Genomic DNA, 17,879 nt, shown 5'->3' on the forward strand with positions numbered 1-17,879 from the left:
TACCCCCCCCAGGCCTTGGGCAGGAGGTAGAACAGTCCTTTCCCAAAGGAGACGCGGGCGCTGGGGTCAGTGTGGGCTGGGAGCCGGCCTGCAGGTGGGAATCGCCGCTGCGCCGCCAGCTGCACAGGTGCCTGCCCCCCTGTTTCTCCGAGGGCCGGCTGTGCCGTCCGGTCCGTGGAGAAGGTTTACACAGCCCACGTGCTGCAAGGTGGGCGCTCACTGCGAGCCAGGACCATGGCAGCCGTCCGCGTGCAGGGGAGCGGCTGGGCTTCTGGGACCACGGCAGGCCCCTTGCCCACTAGACCCCTTCCTCTGGCGGGTCTGAGGGCTCAGGGGCCCAGCTGGCTTGGCTCAGCACGGGGAGCTGGTGACCCTCCGGGGTGGCTCTCCTGTCAGGGCAGAGCAGCCGGGCTCAAGGGCCCACCACATTCCCTCTCCTCGCCGTCCCCTCTGTCCCCCTGCGTGCCGAGCGTGGGCACCACCAGGCAGGGCCCTGCCGTCCATGGGAGAGCAGAGGTCAGATGAAGGAACTCCGTGGAAACCTATATGCCAATGGACCCATGTCTAGAGACGTGTCCTTTGGAAAGCCTGGAATAAGGGCCAAAGCTGGGGGCCGTGGGGAGCACGCGTGGCCGGGGCGGTGTCTGGGAGGGGCGCTTGCCCCCCGCTGCGGACCCCACCAGGGAGACTCGCTGGGCTCAGAGAATTGAGGAGGGGGATTTTCCACAGCTCTGTGGGATGTTTCTTTCAAAGTGTGAGCCAACATTTGAAAACAGGGTGATTGCACACAGACACCCAGACATCACGGGACCCTCGGTTTTCATTCCTGCTGGGCACCAGCTCGCGGTGCCCAGGGCGGCTGCCCCGCAGAGGAGCTGTGCCCGCCGCTCCCGCCCCGCCCTGCCCTGTGGCCTCCCCGGCGCGGGGACGAGGCTCGGGGTGGTTACCGTCCCCCTGGACTGCGGCCCCCTTCGCGAGGGCCGTTCCTGCTGGAGAACGGAGAGCGGGAGGAAGACCCTGGAGCCGGCGCCTCTGGGAGGTGAGGAGGAGCCTGGACGCCGGCCGGCCCTGGAGCGCTCCACTCCCGTGCTATTGTCTTCGCACGTCAGGTTTTAGAAGATTTTAAGTTTTCATTTGAGACGGAGAGAATACCAGCAGGGAGGGCCGAGGGGGAAGCCGGTTTCGGGGAAGCGCCTGCCTTCATGGGGTCCTGATCTCAGGGTCGGGGATCGAGCCCCGCGGCGGGCTCCGCGCGCAGCAGGGACCTGCGTCTCCCACTCGGTCTGCCGCCTCCTCTCTCGTGCCCCCGGGGGAAGCGCCCGCGGGAGAAACCACCTATTCTGGTTTAGGGACCAGGGAAGGGAAGAGGGCCTCCGGCTGCCCGGGAATTAGAGCAGGTTCACTGAGGTAACTGTACGGCCTCGAACTGACCCGGTGGAAGTGTGATTATTTTTCACGGAAAAAAATCATTTTGTCCGTTATTTGTAGCGAGTGTTTATAGTTGCGCCAATATCTGCCAGCTGACTTTAGAACCTTTCCGCCCTGGTGCCCGTTGGCGGGGACTCCCCTCCGCCAGGCAGCCACGAACCCGCCTTCCACCGCGCCGTGCCCGAAGCGGTCGCGACGGCCACTTCTGAGCCGACCTGCGTTTGGGGATGGTGGGCGGCGGGGGCCACGCTGGACTCTGTCCACCAGCGGACGGGCGCTTGCCAGTCTGCGTGTTTGACTGTCCTAATGGCGACCACATCCACGTCTTTGCGTGGCAAATGCCGTGGGCTCGTTGGAAAGAGGAACCTGCTGTCCTGTCCCAGCCTGGGGTCTCCTGTCAACCTCGAGGGTCTGTGTGCCGCCCAAGAGTATCTGGAGGGCAGGAACGAGGTCGTCCCACAGGACGGAATTGAGGTCGGTGCTGCTTCAAGAGGACATCCAGCGTCTGGGGACACCCCTGCGGTCCGGCCAGGAGGTGGCAGAGCCGCCCCGCCTCCTGGGGTGGTCTGCTCCAAAGGACTGTCTCGGGCCCTGGGGGGAAAGCAAGCCCAGAGGACGGAAGGGTCTAGACCTCTGGCCAAGCCTCCTAGGAATTTGGGGAACTTGGGAAATCGGAAACGTGCATTTGCTGCAGACCACCTGTGTGTCAGGGTTCTTCGTGGACACGGTTTCTGTTGACCCCCGATGGTCCCTAAGTCTGCATCCTTGTCTCTCCTTCGACAAAACCGACTCAGAGGCTGCACGGTGCGCCGAAGGCTCTGGTACGCGGCAGTCAGGCTGTCCCACCCGCCACGCAGGGAACGGCCACCCGAAGCTTCTGGGCGGGGTGGTGCCCGGGAGTGAGCTGTGGCATCGGGCCTACGGGGCCAGCGCTGTGACCTCGGGGAAATGCCTGGGCCTCCCGGAACTGCCCGGCTCCATCTGCAAACCGAGGGCTCAAGCCCTGTGGAGCAGACTGGCCGCCCACTGGAGGGAGTCGGCACGGCGCCTGGTGTCCGGCGAGAAGGCCTGAAGTCGGTCCCCACGGTGGGGCCACTTCTCGGGCCATCGGAGCCTCCGGTCTCCGGCCTCCCCCTCAGGAGGGCTGCACTTTCTGCTGCTTTGACCTTCTGTCCAGCTGGGTCTGTCTGCAGTGTTCAGGAGGCAGAGGAAGGGTAGGAAGTCTGGGGCACCGGGAGGTCTGATGGGCCCCTCTCCGGAGGTGGCCCGAGCGCCGCTGACCACCCAGCCTCGGGGGACAGGTTCGCTGGCAAGAAGACAGGAAAAGGCCTTTGCTCTCCGCGTTTGCCTGGCCTCCTCCTCCAGGCAGCCTCCCAACTACCCCAGTCCCTTGCTTGTCTGCCACCACTCAGCCCCGGAGGCACCATTGGGACCGGCAGCCTGGGGGCTCTGCCCCTGGGAGGACCGGGGCCCCGGCGGGGTAGGGAGGTGACTCTAGGCCAGCATGATCCCAGCCGTGGTCTTCCCTCCCCTGCAGAGGAGAAGCTGTGGACAACGCGGGCCGATGGGCGCGTGCGCCCACGCGTCCACCCTGCCTGCCCACAGCCCCCCTACACCGTGCATCGGATGTTCTCCGAGGCCCTGGACAAGTATGGGGACCTCCATGCTATGGGCTTCAAGCGCCAGGGCACGTGGGAGCACATCTCCTACTCCCAGTACTACCAGCTGGCCCGCAAAGCCGCCAAGGGCTTCCTGAAGGTGAGGGCCCTTGAGACGCAGCCTTCCCTCCCCAGCCCCGGCTTTCGGCTCTGGACCCCCGTAGGCTCCTCCCTGACCCCCAACCTGGCGAGACTTTCGGGAGAATAACCGTAAAACCGCTCCCGTGTACTGGCCCGCTGGTACGTGCTGGGCCCTCCCCACGGGCCAGCCGCTCAGCCACTGGTTTTCCTTCGTGGTCACGTCCAAGACGGGCCGGGCTGCCTGCTGTGCCGGGTGGGGGCAGCAAGGGCCCCACGGCATTCACCCAGTCCGTGCGCCGGGAGGGCGGTCCCTGCGGTCTGGAAGGCGGCCTGCTGGGGAAGGGGAGACCCCTCCCGTGCCCGCTGACCCGGCCTGTCTGCCTCGGTCCCGCAGCTCGGCCTGCAGCAGGCGCACAGCGTGGCCATCCTGGGCTTCAACTCCCCAGAGTGGTTCTTCTCCGCGGTGGGGGCGGTGTTTGCCGGGTGAGTGGCTGGGGTGGGGCGCGGTGTCCGGTGGGTCGCAGGAGGGCAGAGGGGAAAGGGGGTGGATCTCTCTTCTCAGAGCTCCCCATGCCCTCCCGGCCCCATCCCCCCCAGGGGCCCTCTGAGGACGCCTCTGCATGCCCCTCGACCCCCCACTCCCCTGCCCCCCACCGTCTGTCTGGGGGCGGCCCCTCCCTGGGGCAGGGTTGCGGGGGGGGGGGGGGCGTGGCCATCGGCGCTGGCTCACGTGTGAACCCCGGGTCCCCCCCGCAGCGGCATTGTCACCGGCATCTACACCACCAGCTCCCCGGAGGCCTGCCAGTACATCGCCCACGATAGCCGCGCCAACATCATCGTGGTTGACACGCAGAAGCAGCTGGAAAAGATCCTGAAGGTTTGGAGCGGAGGGGAGGTGGGCACAGGGGCCAGAGGCTGGCGTCCTGGAGGAGCTCCGGCTACAAAAGGACTTTTCCATCTCCCTTCTGGGGTCGCCCTCATTCTGTGCGGCGACCCCATGCCACACAGATGCACACAGAACAAAGCCAGGCGAGGGGAACTTACCCACTGCCCAACTCGGAACACTGAGGATCAGGAAGCCCGGGATGGGGTGACAGCCTCAGGCGAGGGCCGCCAGCTGGCCCGCTGCCCCCCGGGGGCACCAGTATCCTCAGCTTGTGTGACAGTGACCCTGGGCCCGGGCACCTTGAACACTCAATCCCGACCCTCGGTGCGGGGCATGGGGCCGGCCGCAGGTCTTGTCAGGTCTTCTAAAGACAGTGGGGGCAGAGCAAGGGCTTGACATCAGCCCCTGAGCCAGCCGAGCCTCCCCCGCGGCCAGGGACTCACTTAGGAGCCCCCCCTGATCAGCTGCAGCCCACGTGGACCACGGCCGGGGCACGGCAGCCCAGGGACAGCCCTGAGCCCCCGCTGCCCCGCCACCTGCGAGGCCCTCGGGGGCTCCTTGCATCCCAGAGACCTCTGGGGTGGACTCAGTTCTAGAGATGCCCAGCCCCGGCTCCTGACCTGCCCCTGCCCGGGGGACAGTGGGTCTGGAGGTGCAGAGAGGAGACTGGAGCAGGCGTCTCCCTCCGTCCCCAGTGAGGAGGTCCCCCCCTCAAGCCCAAAGAAAGAAGCCAGCTTGGCCATTGGCTCCCATCAGAATCCTGGGCCTGCCCCGGTGGCCGCCCGTCCCCTGAGCCGGACTCGCTGGCAGGCGACCCCAAATCAGAGTGAGTTTTGAAATCACTCTCGCGGTGAGGCCGTGGGCCCCCCACTTCAGTTTGCGAAGGCCGGTGTTCGGGACGTGGCAGCCTGTCATCTCTGCCTCCCCTCCGGCGTCGGGGGACCCGAGCTCCCCGTCTGCTTCTCTGCATCCAAATCCCTCTCGGTGAGGACAGCAGCCGCGTCAGGGTCAATCGCTGAAGCCTGGTTCCCTTGGTAGAGACCGGATTGCCCCGTAAGAGCACATTCTAGGGGACTGGAGTTTAAGAGTTCAACAGATCTTTTTTGGGGGGACACAATTCAACCTATGTGAGTGCTTTTTTTTTTTTTTTTAAAGATTTTGTTTATTTATTTGACAGAGATCACAAGTGGGCAGAGAGGCAGGCGGCGAGGGGGTGGGGGAACCAGGCTCCCCCGTGCCTGCAGTTTGGGATTCTTCTGAAAACCCGCTTTCTCCCGGCACTTTGGACCTGCTTCCTTTGAGGATTAAAGATTTGCCTCCCGTTGGGCTCACCTCCCTGGGGTCCTCTGGGATGTGTTTGCAGGACCTTGTCGGGAATGTCTCCATCCTGCTGGGACTGGGGAGGAGGTAGGGGTGCGGACTGCTGGGGCCACAGCATGTAGCCCAAGCCGTCCTGGGCGCCCCTCCTCACGCCCCCGCCCCCACCTCAAGCACTCAGGCCCTTCACGAAGCAGAAGGGAGGCAAGTACTTGGAGAGTGGTGACCAGCAGGGATGTCCCTTCACAGGCCGACCTGGCTACCCCGGGACTCAGTGATTTCCTCGGCCTTGGGGGCTCCAGAGCCCTGAGAGTTCTCTGAGGCGAAAGACCCCCTGCCCCACGCCCAGCCAGGAGCGGACCCAGGGCCCCTAGGCCAGCTTTGCCGGGGCCTCAGCCTCTAAGGTTTCCCCGAGAGCCAGCGAGGTGGGGCCTTCTCCCCAGCTTCCATGCGGGCACCCCAGAGTCAGAGGGCAGGAAGGCCTCCCTCCCCTAGAGTCTGCAGCCCTGGCACAGACCCTTGATTTAAGTCCAGCGCTGTCCTCCTGGCTGAGGCCCAGAGTGAGGAAATGCTCCCCGCAGGTCACCATGCAGAATAGTGCCGTTCAACAGTAGGTTCCTTTGAATCAGGACCTAATGGCCCCACAGCTGCTGGGGATGGTCCCGGAGTGTCTTTGACCCAGAGCAAAGCCCCACCTTTCAGGGACTGTGGCAGCCTGACCCTGCGCTGACCTGGAACTCGTCAGAAACGCAAATCCTCAGGCCCCACCCAGGCCTCCTGTCCTCTGATGCACCCTGTGGGGAGGGGAGCACACCTGCAGGTGCTTCAAGCACGACAGGGAACGAGGTCACCTGTTAAGCAGTGGCCGGTGGGGGTTTACCCGCCCGCTTCCACCCCTGCTGCTCTCCTGGTTCTCTAACCTGGTCCCCCACAGGCGGATTCCATGCCCACAGCCTGGGTGGGGGGCATGGCGGGGTGGGGGGACCCTCGCAGGGAGCTGGGCTTCGTCAGCATGTGGTGGGGGGCGCCGCGCACAGGGACGTTCCGCATCAACCTTTCTCCGAGGACGGTCGTGGCCTGAATATGTACCTCGTGAGTGGCGGCAAGTGAGAGCTGGTTTTCTGATTCATCCGCCGGACTGTTTCCGGAACTTTCTCTCCCTGCCCAGCTGGCGCTCTCTGCCACCTGGGGCACCTGCTGGTACTCGCGCTGGGCGGGAGGCGGCTTGTGCTGGTGAATGTCCCGGCACGTCCCAAGGGAGGGGCGTCGTGCAGCCGCTGGGTGGGAGGTGGCCGAGTGCCACGTCTCTGCGCCACGTCTCTGCGGCGGGCGGCGTCGCGATGTGCAGGCGGCCGTCTCCTTGACCCCCTGCCTCCTCGGTCCGTCCAGGACTGAGAAACGGAGCAGCGAGTCGCCCAGTATTATTGTGGGTTTGTCCCTTTCTTGTCGTTGCAAATGGCAGGATTTCCTTTTTTTTTTTTTTTTTTTTTTTTGACGGCTGAGTAATACCGCGTTGCAATATACTGCATCTTCTTGCCCGTTCATCTGCCGGTGGACGTCCGGGCTCTCTGTGAGGGTGGCTCTGTAGCTGACGTCTCACGGACCCTCTATACCGTTTGCCAGAGCGGCTGCGCCAGCCGGCAACCTGGCCAACAGCACACGGACGCTCCTTTTTTCCTCTCTGGTTGCTTTTAAGGCTTTTCTCTTCATCACTGAGGTTTAGCTGTGACTTGCTGTGTTTTTTTTCTTTGTGCTCATCCTGCCTGGGGTTCATTGTGAGTCTGATATTGGCAGATTTATAATCAAATGTGGAAATTTCTCAGACTGCTTTTCAATTTTTAAAAAATATTTCCTGAGACTCTGATTCCATGTGCGCTGGGTGTCTTGGTGTCCTCCCACAGGCCCTGCCCTTCCTGTTTCCCTGTCTCTGAACTTTGAGACTTGGGTTTGGCCATTCGGGGCAGGTTTACCAGGTTTCGTGCCAGCGCTCAGATCTGACCTTTCCGGGTTTCCCCTGAACGTCTCCGGGAGCCCCCTGCGTGCCGCCTGATAGACACACAGACAATTCTGACCCCCTGGGAGCTCTGTCCTCCAGCCCCGGAGGCTGCCATGCATGCTGGGACTCAGCCAAAGACCCTGGAGCCCTGGACATCTGATGAGAGAGTTCTAGAACTTTCTCTTCCTCGGTTCTCCTCACTAGTGTCCAGTCCCACAGACTCTAGCCACCATGGCTTTGGCTTTCCTGAACGCTGCGCTCTGTCACCTCCGCTCAGCCAGACAACCGAATTCTGTTCTCCCTCCCCTGCTCCCTCTCTCTGTCCCCCCCCCCCCCCGTCCCCTCCCCGTCTCTGTCCTCTCTCCCTCTTCTCTCCCCTCTGCCACCCTGCACCTCTCCCCCTCCCCCGCCCCATCCCTCTCTCGGCCCCCCTCCCCCTCCCGCTTCTTCCCCCCCCCCACCCCCAGTCTTTCACAAAGTTCTCTGTCATGGGATAAGCCATACTTCACTCAACCAGGCCCTGGGATGCTCAGTTTTCTCATGAGGGGACAGCTCTGCATCAAGAGAGACGAGTGTCCCACTGAGCTGCAGGTCAGACTCTAGGAACCCAGTGACCAAAGTGCCCATCAGGCAGAACACCCAGACATGGGGCTTTTCTCAGCAGGTAACTTCTCTTTTTCAATGAAACCCCATTATTTTTCCTGCCAACCCAGACCTGGAAACACCTGCCACATCTGAGGGCCGCGGTCATATACAGAGACGCGCCACCGAAGAAGATGGCCAACGTGTACACGGTGCGTGGGGGCCGCGGGGGGCGGGTGGGGCCCGTCTGGCCGCCCCACTGACTGGGCGCCCGCGCTCTCCCTCCTGCTGCAGATGGATGAACTCTTGCAGCTGGGGGACGGGCTGCCCGAGGAGACCCTGGACGCGGTCATCGCCACCCAGCGGCCCAACCAGTGCTGCGTCCTGGTCTACACCTCCGGCACCACTGGCAGCCCCAAGGGCGTGATGCTGAGTCAGGACAATGTACGTGGGTCCCAGCGGGGTGGGTTTGGCCGCAGGTGGACCTGGGCGCGGGACCTGCCCTTACAGCCCCTGGGGATGCTCCTTTGGCCCCTCCGCTGAGGGAGGTAGGACACATGGGACGGCCCCTGGTCTGTGGTCCAGACCAAGTCCACGGAAGGCGATGGGGAGGGGAAGGGTGGCCTATCCTGGGAGCTCCCTGCAGAGACGTCCAGAGTTGGGGGGTGCCTGAAGAGGTCACCCAAGCCCCCCAGGGTGAGCACTTCCAGGACGGGCTGTGGGACCCTGCCGGGCCTATGTACCTGTCCTCTAGATCACGTGGACAGCACGGTACAGCAGCCAAGCTGGCGACATCCGGCCAGCAGAAGTCCAGCAGGAGGTGGTGGTCAGCTACCTGCCCCTCAGCCACATCGCTGCCCAGATCTATGACCTGTGGACGGGCATCCAGTGGGGGGCCCAGGTCTGCTTTGCCGAGCCTGATGCCCTCAAGGTCAGTCTGCCTCAGTCCGAGCAGGGGTCTGTGGACATGCGCTCTCGTGTATGCACCTGGGAGCATGGGAGCGAGTGGGTCCCCTGCACACTTATCAGCCAGAACTCTCTCTGCCACAGCCAGCATGGCCCATGTGGCCCAGCAACAAGGGGCTGATGCCGGTATGTGGAGGAAAGGGGCCACGTGCCATGAAGGACAGGGCATCCTCAGAGGAAGGCTATGGTGCACGGCCCCCTGCTTCCCAGGCTCATCAGCTACCCTGTTCTTTGGAAACTGATTTTAAGTAGGCGGAGAGCTCTCCCGGACCCCCCCGCCCCCGACCGGCACTCGGCCCGACACCCCCCCCCCACCTCCAGCCCCAAAGGTCCCCTCGGCCATCCTGCACCGGTCACTGCTGGGGGGAGGGGTCAGGTTAGAGAGGAAAGAGGGCTGGCAGGGGACCAAGCAGCGCTAAAGCGTCGGGCCACACAAACAGTGGGGACGGCCGCCCAGCAGCCGTAGACTGCGCGGAACATGGCATGTGCAAGGGTGCGTGGGCACCTGAGTGGGCACCCGGGGGACGCTGTGGGGGTGCGCCCCTGACGCTGGTGTGGGGGCCTCCTGGCACTGAGCCGGCGGGCCTCCCTCCCTGGTGCCGGACAGGGGAGCCTGGTGAACACGCTACGGGAGGTGGAGCCCACGTCGCACATGGGGGTGCCCCGGGTGTGGGAGAAGTTCATGGAGCGGATCCAGGAGGCGGCGGCCCAGTCTGGCTTCATCCGGCGCAAGATGCTGCTCTGGGCCATGTCAGTGGCCTTGGAGCAGAACCTCACCTGCCCGGGCAGGTACGGGAGGCCGGGGGAAGAGGGGCGGCAGGGTGGGGGCACAGGGCCAGCAGGCACCCGGGGATCTGCTGGGCTGGGCTTGTTCTGGGGACCCCTGTGCAGAGGCCCCAGCACACACCGGGCTGGAGACCTCTTCCAGACGGTCCAGGAGACGGTCCCCACCTCTAGGTTCTGGCTGGCAGGACGGCCTCCCGCCCTCTGGGTGGCGTTCACCTCCTGGGAGTGGTTCCTTGCGGTCTCCTGGGGGATTTCCAGACTCCATAGGGGGCCAGGGAACGGGGCACGGTGATGCGCCGTCTTCCAGCCTTTCCAGCCCCGAAGGGACCCCACGGCCATCTGACTGCTTGTCCCACGCCCACACAGCCCTGGGGACGGTCCATGGCATTGCCCTGGCCACCCCCAGCAGAGTTGTTTTCCATCACTAGTGAGTCTGTGAACCGGCATCAGGTCTCGTGAGAAGCACACGCATGTCCACAAACATGGCCTCGTGTGCACAGACAGGGACAGTGGACACACATGGGCGACTTGTCTGTGGGCTTCAGCGGGGATCACGCCCATTGGCCCTGCGTGTCCGTGCAAACAGACCACAAGGTTCCGCACACAGACGGCCCAGCTGGGCTGACCTCCAGGCTCGGGGCGTGGTGCACACGGGGCACAAGCACCCGGGCGTGCGGGCCCGCTCACGGCCAGCAAACAGCCTCCCGATGCCCCCCTCGCCCCTGTGAGCACATGTGTTCCTCCGCCGACCACTCCCCACTCCCCGCAGCGACCTGAAGCCCTTCTCGGCCCGACTGGCGGATTACCTCGTGCTCAGCAGGGTCCGGCAGGCGCTGGGCTTTGCTAAGTGTCAGAAGAGCTTCTACGGCGCGGCTCCCATGACAGCCGAAACGCAGCACTTCTTCCTGGGCCTCAACATCCGCTTGTATGCAGGCTACGGCCTCAGCGAGACCTCGGGCCCCCACTTCATGTCCAGCCCCAACAACTACCGGCTCTACAGGTACCCATAAGCCTCCTGCCCTTGCTGGACCCTGGGGCCACCACAGAGTGGCTGTCCTGAGCCATCACTTCCATCCTGGGCCAGGCCCCTGGGACCAGGCGTGCGCGTGGTCTCGGCCATGCTGTCCCCGGGGGCCTGAGGTCGCAAGCTCCCCCCTCCCCCATCCCCCGCCACGGGTTCTGGCTCCGTCCCCTCCCTCCTGTAGAGTGGGGTGTTGTCACAGGCTGTCCCTGCTCCACTGTGGGAGGAGTAGTGGGGAGGGCAGGGCATCGGGCTCTCCGCTCGGCAGGGAGCCTGCTTCCTCCTCTCTCTCTGCCTGCCTCTCTGCCTGCTTGTGATCTCTGTCTGTCAAATAAATAAGTAAAATCTTAAAAAAGAAAAAATACAAAAGCTCTGGAGGCTAAGAGGGAGAGGTTGGAGAGATGCTCCTGGCAGAGTCTGACCCTAGACTGAGGCCCGACCAGCCCCCTCGGCCGCCCGCAGCTCCGGCAAGGTGGTGCCAGGCTGCCTGGCAAAGGTGGTGAGCGAGGACGCCGAGGGCGTCGGGGAGATCTGTCTGTGGGGCCGCACCGTCTTCATGGGCTACCTCCACATGGAGGACAAGACGCGGGAGGCCATTGACGACGACGGCTGGCTGCACACGGGCGACATGGGACGCCTGGACGCGGACGGCTTCCTCTACATCACGGGGCGGCTCAAAGGTGAGCGCAGCCGACGCCGTGGCTGCAGGCTTGGGGGGCACGTGCCGCGGCCTGGGTGCCCCGAGTCCCGAGCCCGTATGGAGCTCGTGCACTTGGGCTGACAGCATCGTAAGAGGACGCCCAGAGAGGGTAAAGGACTTGCCCAAGGTCACCCAGCTAGTAAATGGTGGGGTTGGGCTCCGACTCCCTAGAGAAACAAGGCAAGTCTTTCCAGAAGACTCTGGGGCATAAATATCATGCATTTTTACATGCAAAATGGGTATGATATTGAGAACACAGATTGGATATAAAATTTAGAATAAAGCAGGAGACTTCAGAGAAATTTCCCATGAGGGATGTGGCCCTGGCAAGGGGGACAGCTGGGGACTTGCACGGAAATAGTGTTTTGCTCACTGCCCAAGGGGATGTAAGCCCAAGCACATCCCTGAGGGGAGATCTCTGCCTGCTTCCCAGGGGAAGCCAGCTCAGTGAGTGGGGGAACAACTCTGCAAATCTCGCAGGCAGGAGTGCCATTCAGCTGGGCTCTGAGTGTCACAGGGGGCCGGCCCTCTGGGCAGAGTCTGGGCAGGCCTGGCTTGAGCCTTGGGAGGAGCTGAAACCGTCCTGGCTGCCAGCCCACTGCCCAGGGCTGTGAGATCCCTGGAGGCACAGTTCTGCCCTGCCCGGCCAGCTGAGAGCGCCGCCTAGGGCCCTGCTCGGTGACAGCAGCTGAGGGCCAGCATGCTGACGGGGAGAGTAACCAGAAACATCCAACCTGAGTTGGCCCTCCTTTCAAAATAGTATGGTTAGGGGTGCTGGGGTCAGGCGGCGGGGAGCCCTGTCGGTGAGGTGTCTGCCTTGGGCTCAGGTCAAGATTCCAGGCTCCAGGGATCGAGCCCCACATCGGGCTCCCTGCTCAGCTTCTCCTTCTCCCTCTGCTGCTCCCCCTGCTTGTTCTGGCTCTCTCTCTGTGTCAAGTAAATAAATAAAATATTTAAAATAGTATGGTTAGAGGCTGGAGTCCAGCCGGCTTTTCTGCAGATAAGCATCTACGGCCCAGCCTCCGTGCGGAGGAGACCGTGCTCGCGGGCTTACCTCAGGGGGCCATGTGGGAGCCGCTCGTCCGCCTGTCCTGGCACCGGAGGATCTTGTGGTACGGCCTGTTATCTGGCTGAGTGAGGCCCACAGCCTCGGTCTTCAGGTTTCAGACGACCTTGGCTGGAATCATGACAGTTCCCTACAAGATTTTGACTTCGGTATAAACAAACAAAAAAACCTCCACGTGGTCAAACCACCAGGAGCAAAGACAGGCGTCACAGCCAGGGAGAGGTACCTGTAGCTCCTGAGGTGGGCACCGATGGGCGGAAGCGACACGGCCTGTCCCTGGGTTTCAAACCTTCAGCTTTGTGTCGCCCAGCCGCGTTTCCTACTGTGCGGTGTGGAGGTTTCTGCACATTTCTCCTTAGATCTGCTCCCGCGTATCTTATTTTTGAGGTGCTACAGTACAGAGCATCATTTAAAATGTGCTTCTACTTCTTTACTGCCGGCGGAGGGGCCTTGTCCCACGGGCTGGGGTCATGTGACCCCGGGGGCGCCAGTTGGAAGCTGGCGGCTTCCAGCTCTCTGTGCACAACACCCGATCGTCTCAAATGCTGACAGTTTCGTTCCTTCCTCTCCGTTGCTTCTGGGTGTTTCTCTTGCCTCCTGCGCTGATAGGACGGGCAGAGCAGCAGGGGGTAGACGTGGGGACAGTGGCCGTCCGTGGACCGTTCCTGATCGTGGGGGAACGCTCCCAGCATTCGATCCCTGAGCGGGGATTTTTGGAAAGGTGCTCCTTGCCGTGCCCAGCCTGCTGAGGGCTTCTATGCACACTAACGGGTGAAAGACAGTGGTAGGAGGTGGGGGGAGGGGCCAGAGAAAGTCCCAGAAAGAGAAAGGCCGGGGTGCTGACGGCCGCTGGGCTCTGCCTGGCTGTGGTGCCCTCGCCGCCCCACCCCTGCGCCGCCGACAGACCGCGGTCTGCACGCCTCCTGTCCGGCCAGCCTCGGGAACCACTCCTCTATCGCCCCGCTCGCCAGCGTCCTGAAGCTCCGAGCCCCAGCTCAGCAGCCGGCACCCACCCGGGCAGCCCCTCGCCAGGCTCTGGAGGGGCCCCGCTGCCCCGCCGTTGCCTCCCTGCCGCCCCAGACGCACAGGTGTGCCCTCTGCCCACGAGACCCAGTTCACACTCAACATGCAGCCGGGCCACGAGCCTCGCTGTCCCACCACCCTGGGAGCTCCCTGCCGCCAGGTGTCCGCACGGGACCTGCACACAAGGGGACTAACTCCTCCTTGTTGAACTAGACCTGGGGGCTAATCCAGCAGAAACTGGCCAGGTGTGTTGAGCAAATGTCCGCTTACCACCATCTGGCCTGGCCGTTAACCGCCCTCCAGGGAGGAGCCCAGAGCGCTAAGTGCAAACGCTGGTCTCGCACACGTGCCCGCGGCGGATGCCTGAGTGAGTGAGGCAGTGGACGAGGCCTGGATGCTGGGACTGCAGCTCTGGGGGGGGGCCGGCCCCCCCAGAGGGACAAGGGCTCCCTGAGAAGAGCACGTGGGGTGTTAGACGGAGTCGGGAGGGCTTGTTGGGAAGGTGCAGGCGGGGGGAGAGGCTCACGGCAGGAGCTTGGGAACGGGCTGTACCGTGTTCCCGAGGCTACTCGACCTTGGACAAGACACCTAACCGCCCCAGGCCTCAGTTTTCCCATCTATAAAATGAGCTGCTTTCTAGGCCGGTTGTGAGGGTTCAGTGAACCACTGCACATGTAGGACTTAGCACAGTGCCTGGCCCACGGTGCGTGCCGGGTGCCTGCCAGGGAGCGGCAGCTCAATTGTTGGGTGACAGCGGCACGTCCAGGGTGCTGGGTGAGGCCTGAGCAGGCAGAGTCTTGGACGATGAGCCAAAGAGTGGGAGCCCCAACCAGGCATTGCTCCAGGAACTGCCCCGTCCCTCAGTAGGTATCCCCCCGGCAGGTGTATCTCCCAGTGGGTGTCCCCCAGCAGGTGTGAGGAGCCTCTGAGGGTGTGGCACTGCCCCCCGACCCTGAGTATCCCCAGTGCTGCCAGGCGCTCCTGCCTCCAGAGGCTGGGGCCAAGGCTAGGGTCCTGGTGCAGCCGGGGCACCTGGACTGAAGCCTATGCCGGGGGCCTGGCCCTGCCTCCCCAGAATTAATCATCACAGCGGGCGGAGAGAATGTGCCCCCTGTGCCCATCGAGGAGGCTGTGAAGACGGAGTTGCCCATCATCAGCAATGCCATGCTGATCGGGGACCAGAGGAAGTTCCTGTCCATGCTGCTCACCTTGAAGGTAAGTCGGAGGGGCTGGCTCTGCGGGGGGTGTGGGTCTGGTCCAGGCAGAAGCCATGCTCCGCCGGGACACATCTATGTCTCAGACTGTTCTGGGCTAACCCGCTGGCTGCCTGCAGTGGGGGCGGGCAACACAAGAGGTCACAAGGTGCTGTGATGACCCATTATAGTCCAGCTCAGCCTGGCTCCCCAAGGCTCCTCCCCTGGCTCTCCCTGACCAGATGCTCCAAGCCCAGGCTGCTGAGCGGGGAAAAAGCCCCTGGTTTTCCTGGCTGAGGTCCTTCTGGCTATCCTGCCACCACGGGCTCTTTGGAACAGCTCGTGGTGACCCACACCCTCCGAGACTGGGGCTTGGGTCTTGTGGGCCGAGGCTTGGGCCCGATCTGACCTCTGGCTTTTCAGTGCGTGCTGGACGCAGACACATCTGAGCCAACGGACAGCCTGACGGAACCAGCTGTGGCCTTCTGCCAGCGGGTGGGCAGCAAAGCCACCACTGTGTCTGAGATCGTGAGCGCCAAGGACGAGGCCGTGTACCAGGCCATCGAGCAGGGGATCCAGAGGGTCAATAGCAAGGCCGCCGCCCGACCCTACTGCATCCAGAAGTGGGCCATTCTCCAGCGGGACTTCTCCATTTCGGGTGGAGAGCTGGGTAGGGCTTTGTTTTTCCTGCTTGTCTGTTCTCACTATCGCGGGGGCTGTGTGGGCAGGCAGGGGCCACAGCAGGCTGGCGGGAAGCAGCCAGGGCAAGCAGAGAGCCACGGACGGTCCCTCCTCCTGGAGGGAGGACACGGTCGCGCGGTGCCGGCTCGCGCCCGGTGGGAGTCTGCCACATGCACTAAGTGTGTGCTGGAGCCTATGAATTCAAATGTACAACATTTAACTTTGCTCTGACTGGGGGGCCGTTCTCCCCTGAAATCACAGTGGGAGCAGCAGGCAGACCCCAAGGCCCTAGCTCTGGGGGCTCAGCTCATGTACAGGTAAAGGAAGACCTTCTGGACCCTGGTCCGCGAAACCAGGGAAGCTGCAGTACAGCCCCGGCTGGACAGAGAAGTGACTCTCGGCTGTGGCACGTGGTTCGCGGCCGGGGGAGGCGGGATGGTTTCTAGGACAGCCTCTGGCCCGTGAGGCTGCAGCAGCACGCTGAGAGGCCCTCAGAGCGTGGAGCGCGTCTGGCTGGCCAGCACGAACAGAGGGACACAGGTGTCCTCTCTGACCAGCTCCGGAAAGGCCTTTGGTTCTGAAGTGTCTGGTGTCACAGCCCAGAGTGCATTCAGCCTCTAAGCTGCCCCCAAGCTACGTCGCACTTGTGACTGTACTTTAGAGGAGCAAGGACAGGGATTTGGGAAGACCACGGTCGGCGGAGGTGGCGCTCCCAGTCTCCCCCGCCCGTCGGGCAAACAGAGTGCAGCGTCCGGCGCGGTCGTGTGCATGGTCCCCGGCAGCTTGTCAGGACGTCAGCCGCTTGCCTGCTCGCCCGTGCGGCTGTTGGCCGCAGCCTTGTCCTGAGGCTGCCCGTGTGCTCCCGGCACAGTGGCTCGCCGAGAGCCCCGGACAGAAACCGTAGTTGTGCGGGTCTGTTTGTCTCCATCATTGATTCACCGAGAGAACAGAAAATGCTTGGGGAGGACCAGAAGTGGGTGCAGGATAAGGAAGGCGGCACCTCATGGTCTTTCGTGATGCCTGGTGGCCCTTCGGCTGCGGGCACAATGCTGGGGCAGTGGAGGGGGGCACGAGGGTGTAGCCGCAGGGGCTGGGTCACTGGGCACCACCCAGCGGGCTGGCCTCACCCAGATCCTTACACACACCTTCCCAGGCTTCGCGGCGTCCGGGCCTCACTCCCTCTTTCCATTTGCTCCTTTAGGTCCGACGATGAAGCTGAAGCGGCTCACGGTTCTGGACAAGTACAAAGACATCATCGACTCCTTTTACCAAGAGCAAAAGAAGTAATCAGGGGCCATCTTCCCAGCTTCCGCTGAAGACGGCAGGTCTTTGGGAGGGCCGGCCTGAGCTCCGGGCGCCTTCGGTCTGGGCGCTCGGACACCTGGCAGGGCTGTGAGGTCGCCGTGTCTGGCCACGACACGGGCCTCTACGTTTGCCAGGTCCGGGGCCAGCAGCAGCTGACGACTCCAGAAGCTTCCCATGTGGGTAGTTTTAATCTTAAGCATTGCTTTTTGTCCAGGGGACGCATGAGCTCAGCGCTCGCCCCGGAAGTAGCAGGCAGGTGGCGAGCTCGCGCTGGGGAGGAGGGCGGGGACAGTGGAGAGGACGGCTGGAGCTCCTTCGCACGCTGCCGGAGAGCCGGTACTTAGAACTCACCTCCGGGCTGACCTGCTCTGGAACCGCGGCCGCTTCTGTGCCTGTCAGCACCAGGACACCTCACACTTGCCAGCTGATCTGATGCTTAATAAAACCGCTGCCGCCTATCTGATTGTACGGGTGTGATTTGAGTATTAAACCGTTTAACAGAATTGCCAACAAGGACCTGGTTTTTCTTGTCCGTGGAGCAGGCGGGCCGGGTCGGAGTCGTGGCTGTTTCACCCATGGGACCATCGCGCCCCGGAGCCCGCGGGGCACAAGACGGCGTGGAGGGGCGCACGCTATAAAGGCTGGCGGCCTGCGCCAGCCCCACACCCCAAACACGCGGAGCCCCGCCAGGAGGCGGGCGGGGAGAGGAGGCCCCTCAGTCCATTCTGGAACTGTCTATTACAGCAGACCCAGGAGCCACGGTCACTGCGCCACCCAGCGAGCAGAGGAAGCCACGGCCTGAACAGACCGACACACACGTGACACTGTGGGGACCAGCCTGAGGCAGCACCCAGACGGGGACCCTCGCTAAGGAATCCCACATGCTCAGGGCGTGGTACGCAAAGTCCATGGGTCCACAACGCCGTGCGGGGTCCAAGACAGGACTGGAGTCGCTAACAATAGTGACTTAGCGTCTGACATAAAGGACAAAGGTGCTGGATGGGGAAAGAGGCGGGGGGGGGGGGTCAGTGGCGTAGCCCAGGCTGGACCGCGGGCTCATCTCTCACTGGCGCTGCTGAGGCAGGACAGCGGGCAGGGACTCGGTGCCCTGGGGACAGGGCAGGCCGGCCAGCACCCCCAGTTTAACCGCAGCCACAATCGAGGCGGTAGGGGCCTTGAGCTGCTACGGG

At 63.3% G+C, this 17,879-nt stretch overlaps 1 protein-coding gene across 3 annotated transcripts in view; it reads left to right on the forward strand.

The window, feature by feature from the left end:
- The window catches only part of ACSBG1 (acyl-CoA synthetase bubblegum family member 1), a 41,237-nt gene extending 24,038 nt beyond the window's left edge, over positions 1 to 17,199 (forward strand). For all 3 annotated transcript variants that reach the window (XM_045067140.1, XM_045067142.1, XM_045067141.1), the window contains 12 exons: positions 2,966 to 3,186; positions 3,562 to 3,650; positions 3,924 to 4,044; positions 8,080 to 8,160; positions 8,243 to 8,392; positions 8,703 to 8,879; positions 9,522 to 9,703; positions 10,470 to 10,700; positions 11,184 to 11,401; positions 14,586 to 14,725; positions 15,127 to 15,373; positions 16,586 to 17,199. In XM_045067140.1, coding sequence (XP_044923075.1) covers positions 2,966 to 3,186; positions 3,562 to 3,650; positions 3,924 to 4,044; positions 8,080 to 8,160; positions 8,243 to 8,392; positions 8,703 to 8,879; positions 9,522 to 9,703; positions 10,470 to 10,700; positions 11,184 to 11,401; positions 14,586 to 14,725; positions 15,127 to 15,373; positions 16,586 to 16,671 — 1,943 coding nt within the window. In that variant the 3' untranslated portion in view covers positions 16,672 to 17,199. The remainder of the gene's footprint in view (positions 1 to 2,965; positions 3,187 to 3,561; positions 3,651 to 3,923; positions 4,045 to 8,079; positions 8,161 to 8,242; positions 8,393 to 8,702; positions 8,880 to 9,521; positions 9,704 to 10,469; positions 10,701 to 11,183; positions 11,402 to 14,585; positions 14,726 to 15,126; positions 15,374 to 16,585) is intronic.
- The last annotated feature ends 680 nt before the right edge of the window (positions 17,200 to 17,879 follow it).

Source organism: Mustela putorius, unplaced genomic scaffold (assembly GCF_011764305.1).
Source record: "Mustela putorius furo isolate JIRA1106 unplaced genomic scaffold, ASM1176430v1.1 tig00003875_pilon_pilon_pilon, whole genome shotgun sequence".
NCBI lineage: Eukaryota > Metazoa > Chordata > Mammalia > Carnivora > Mustelidae > Mustela > Mustela putorius.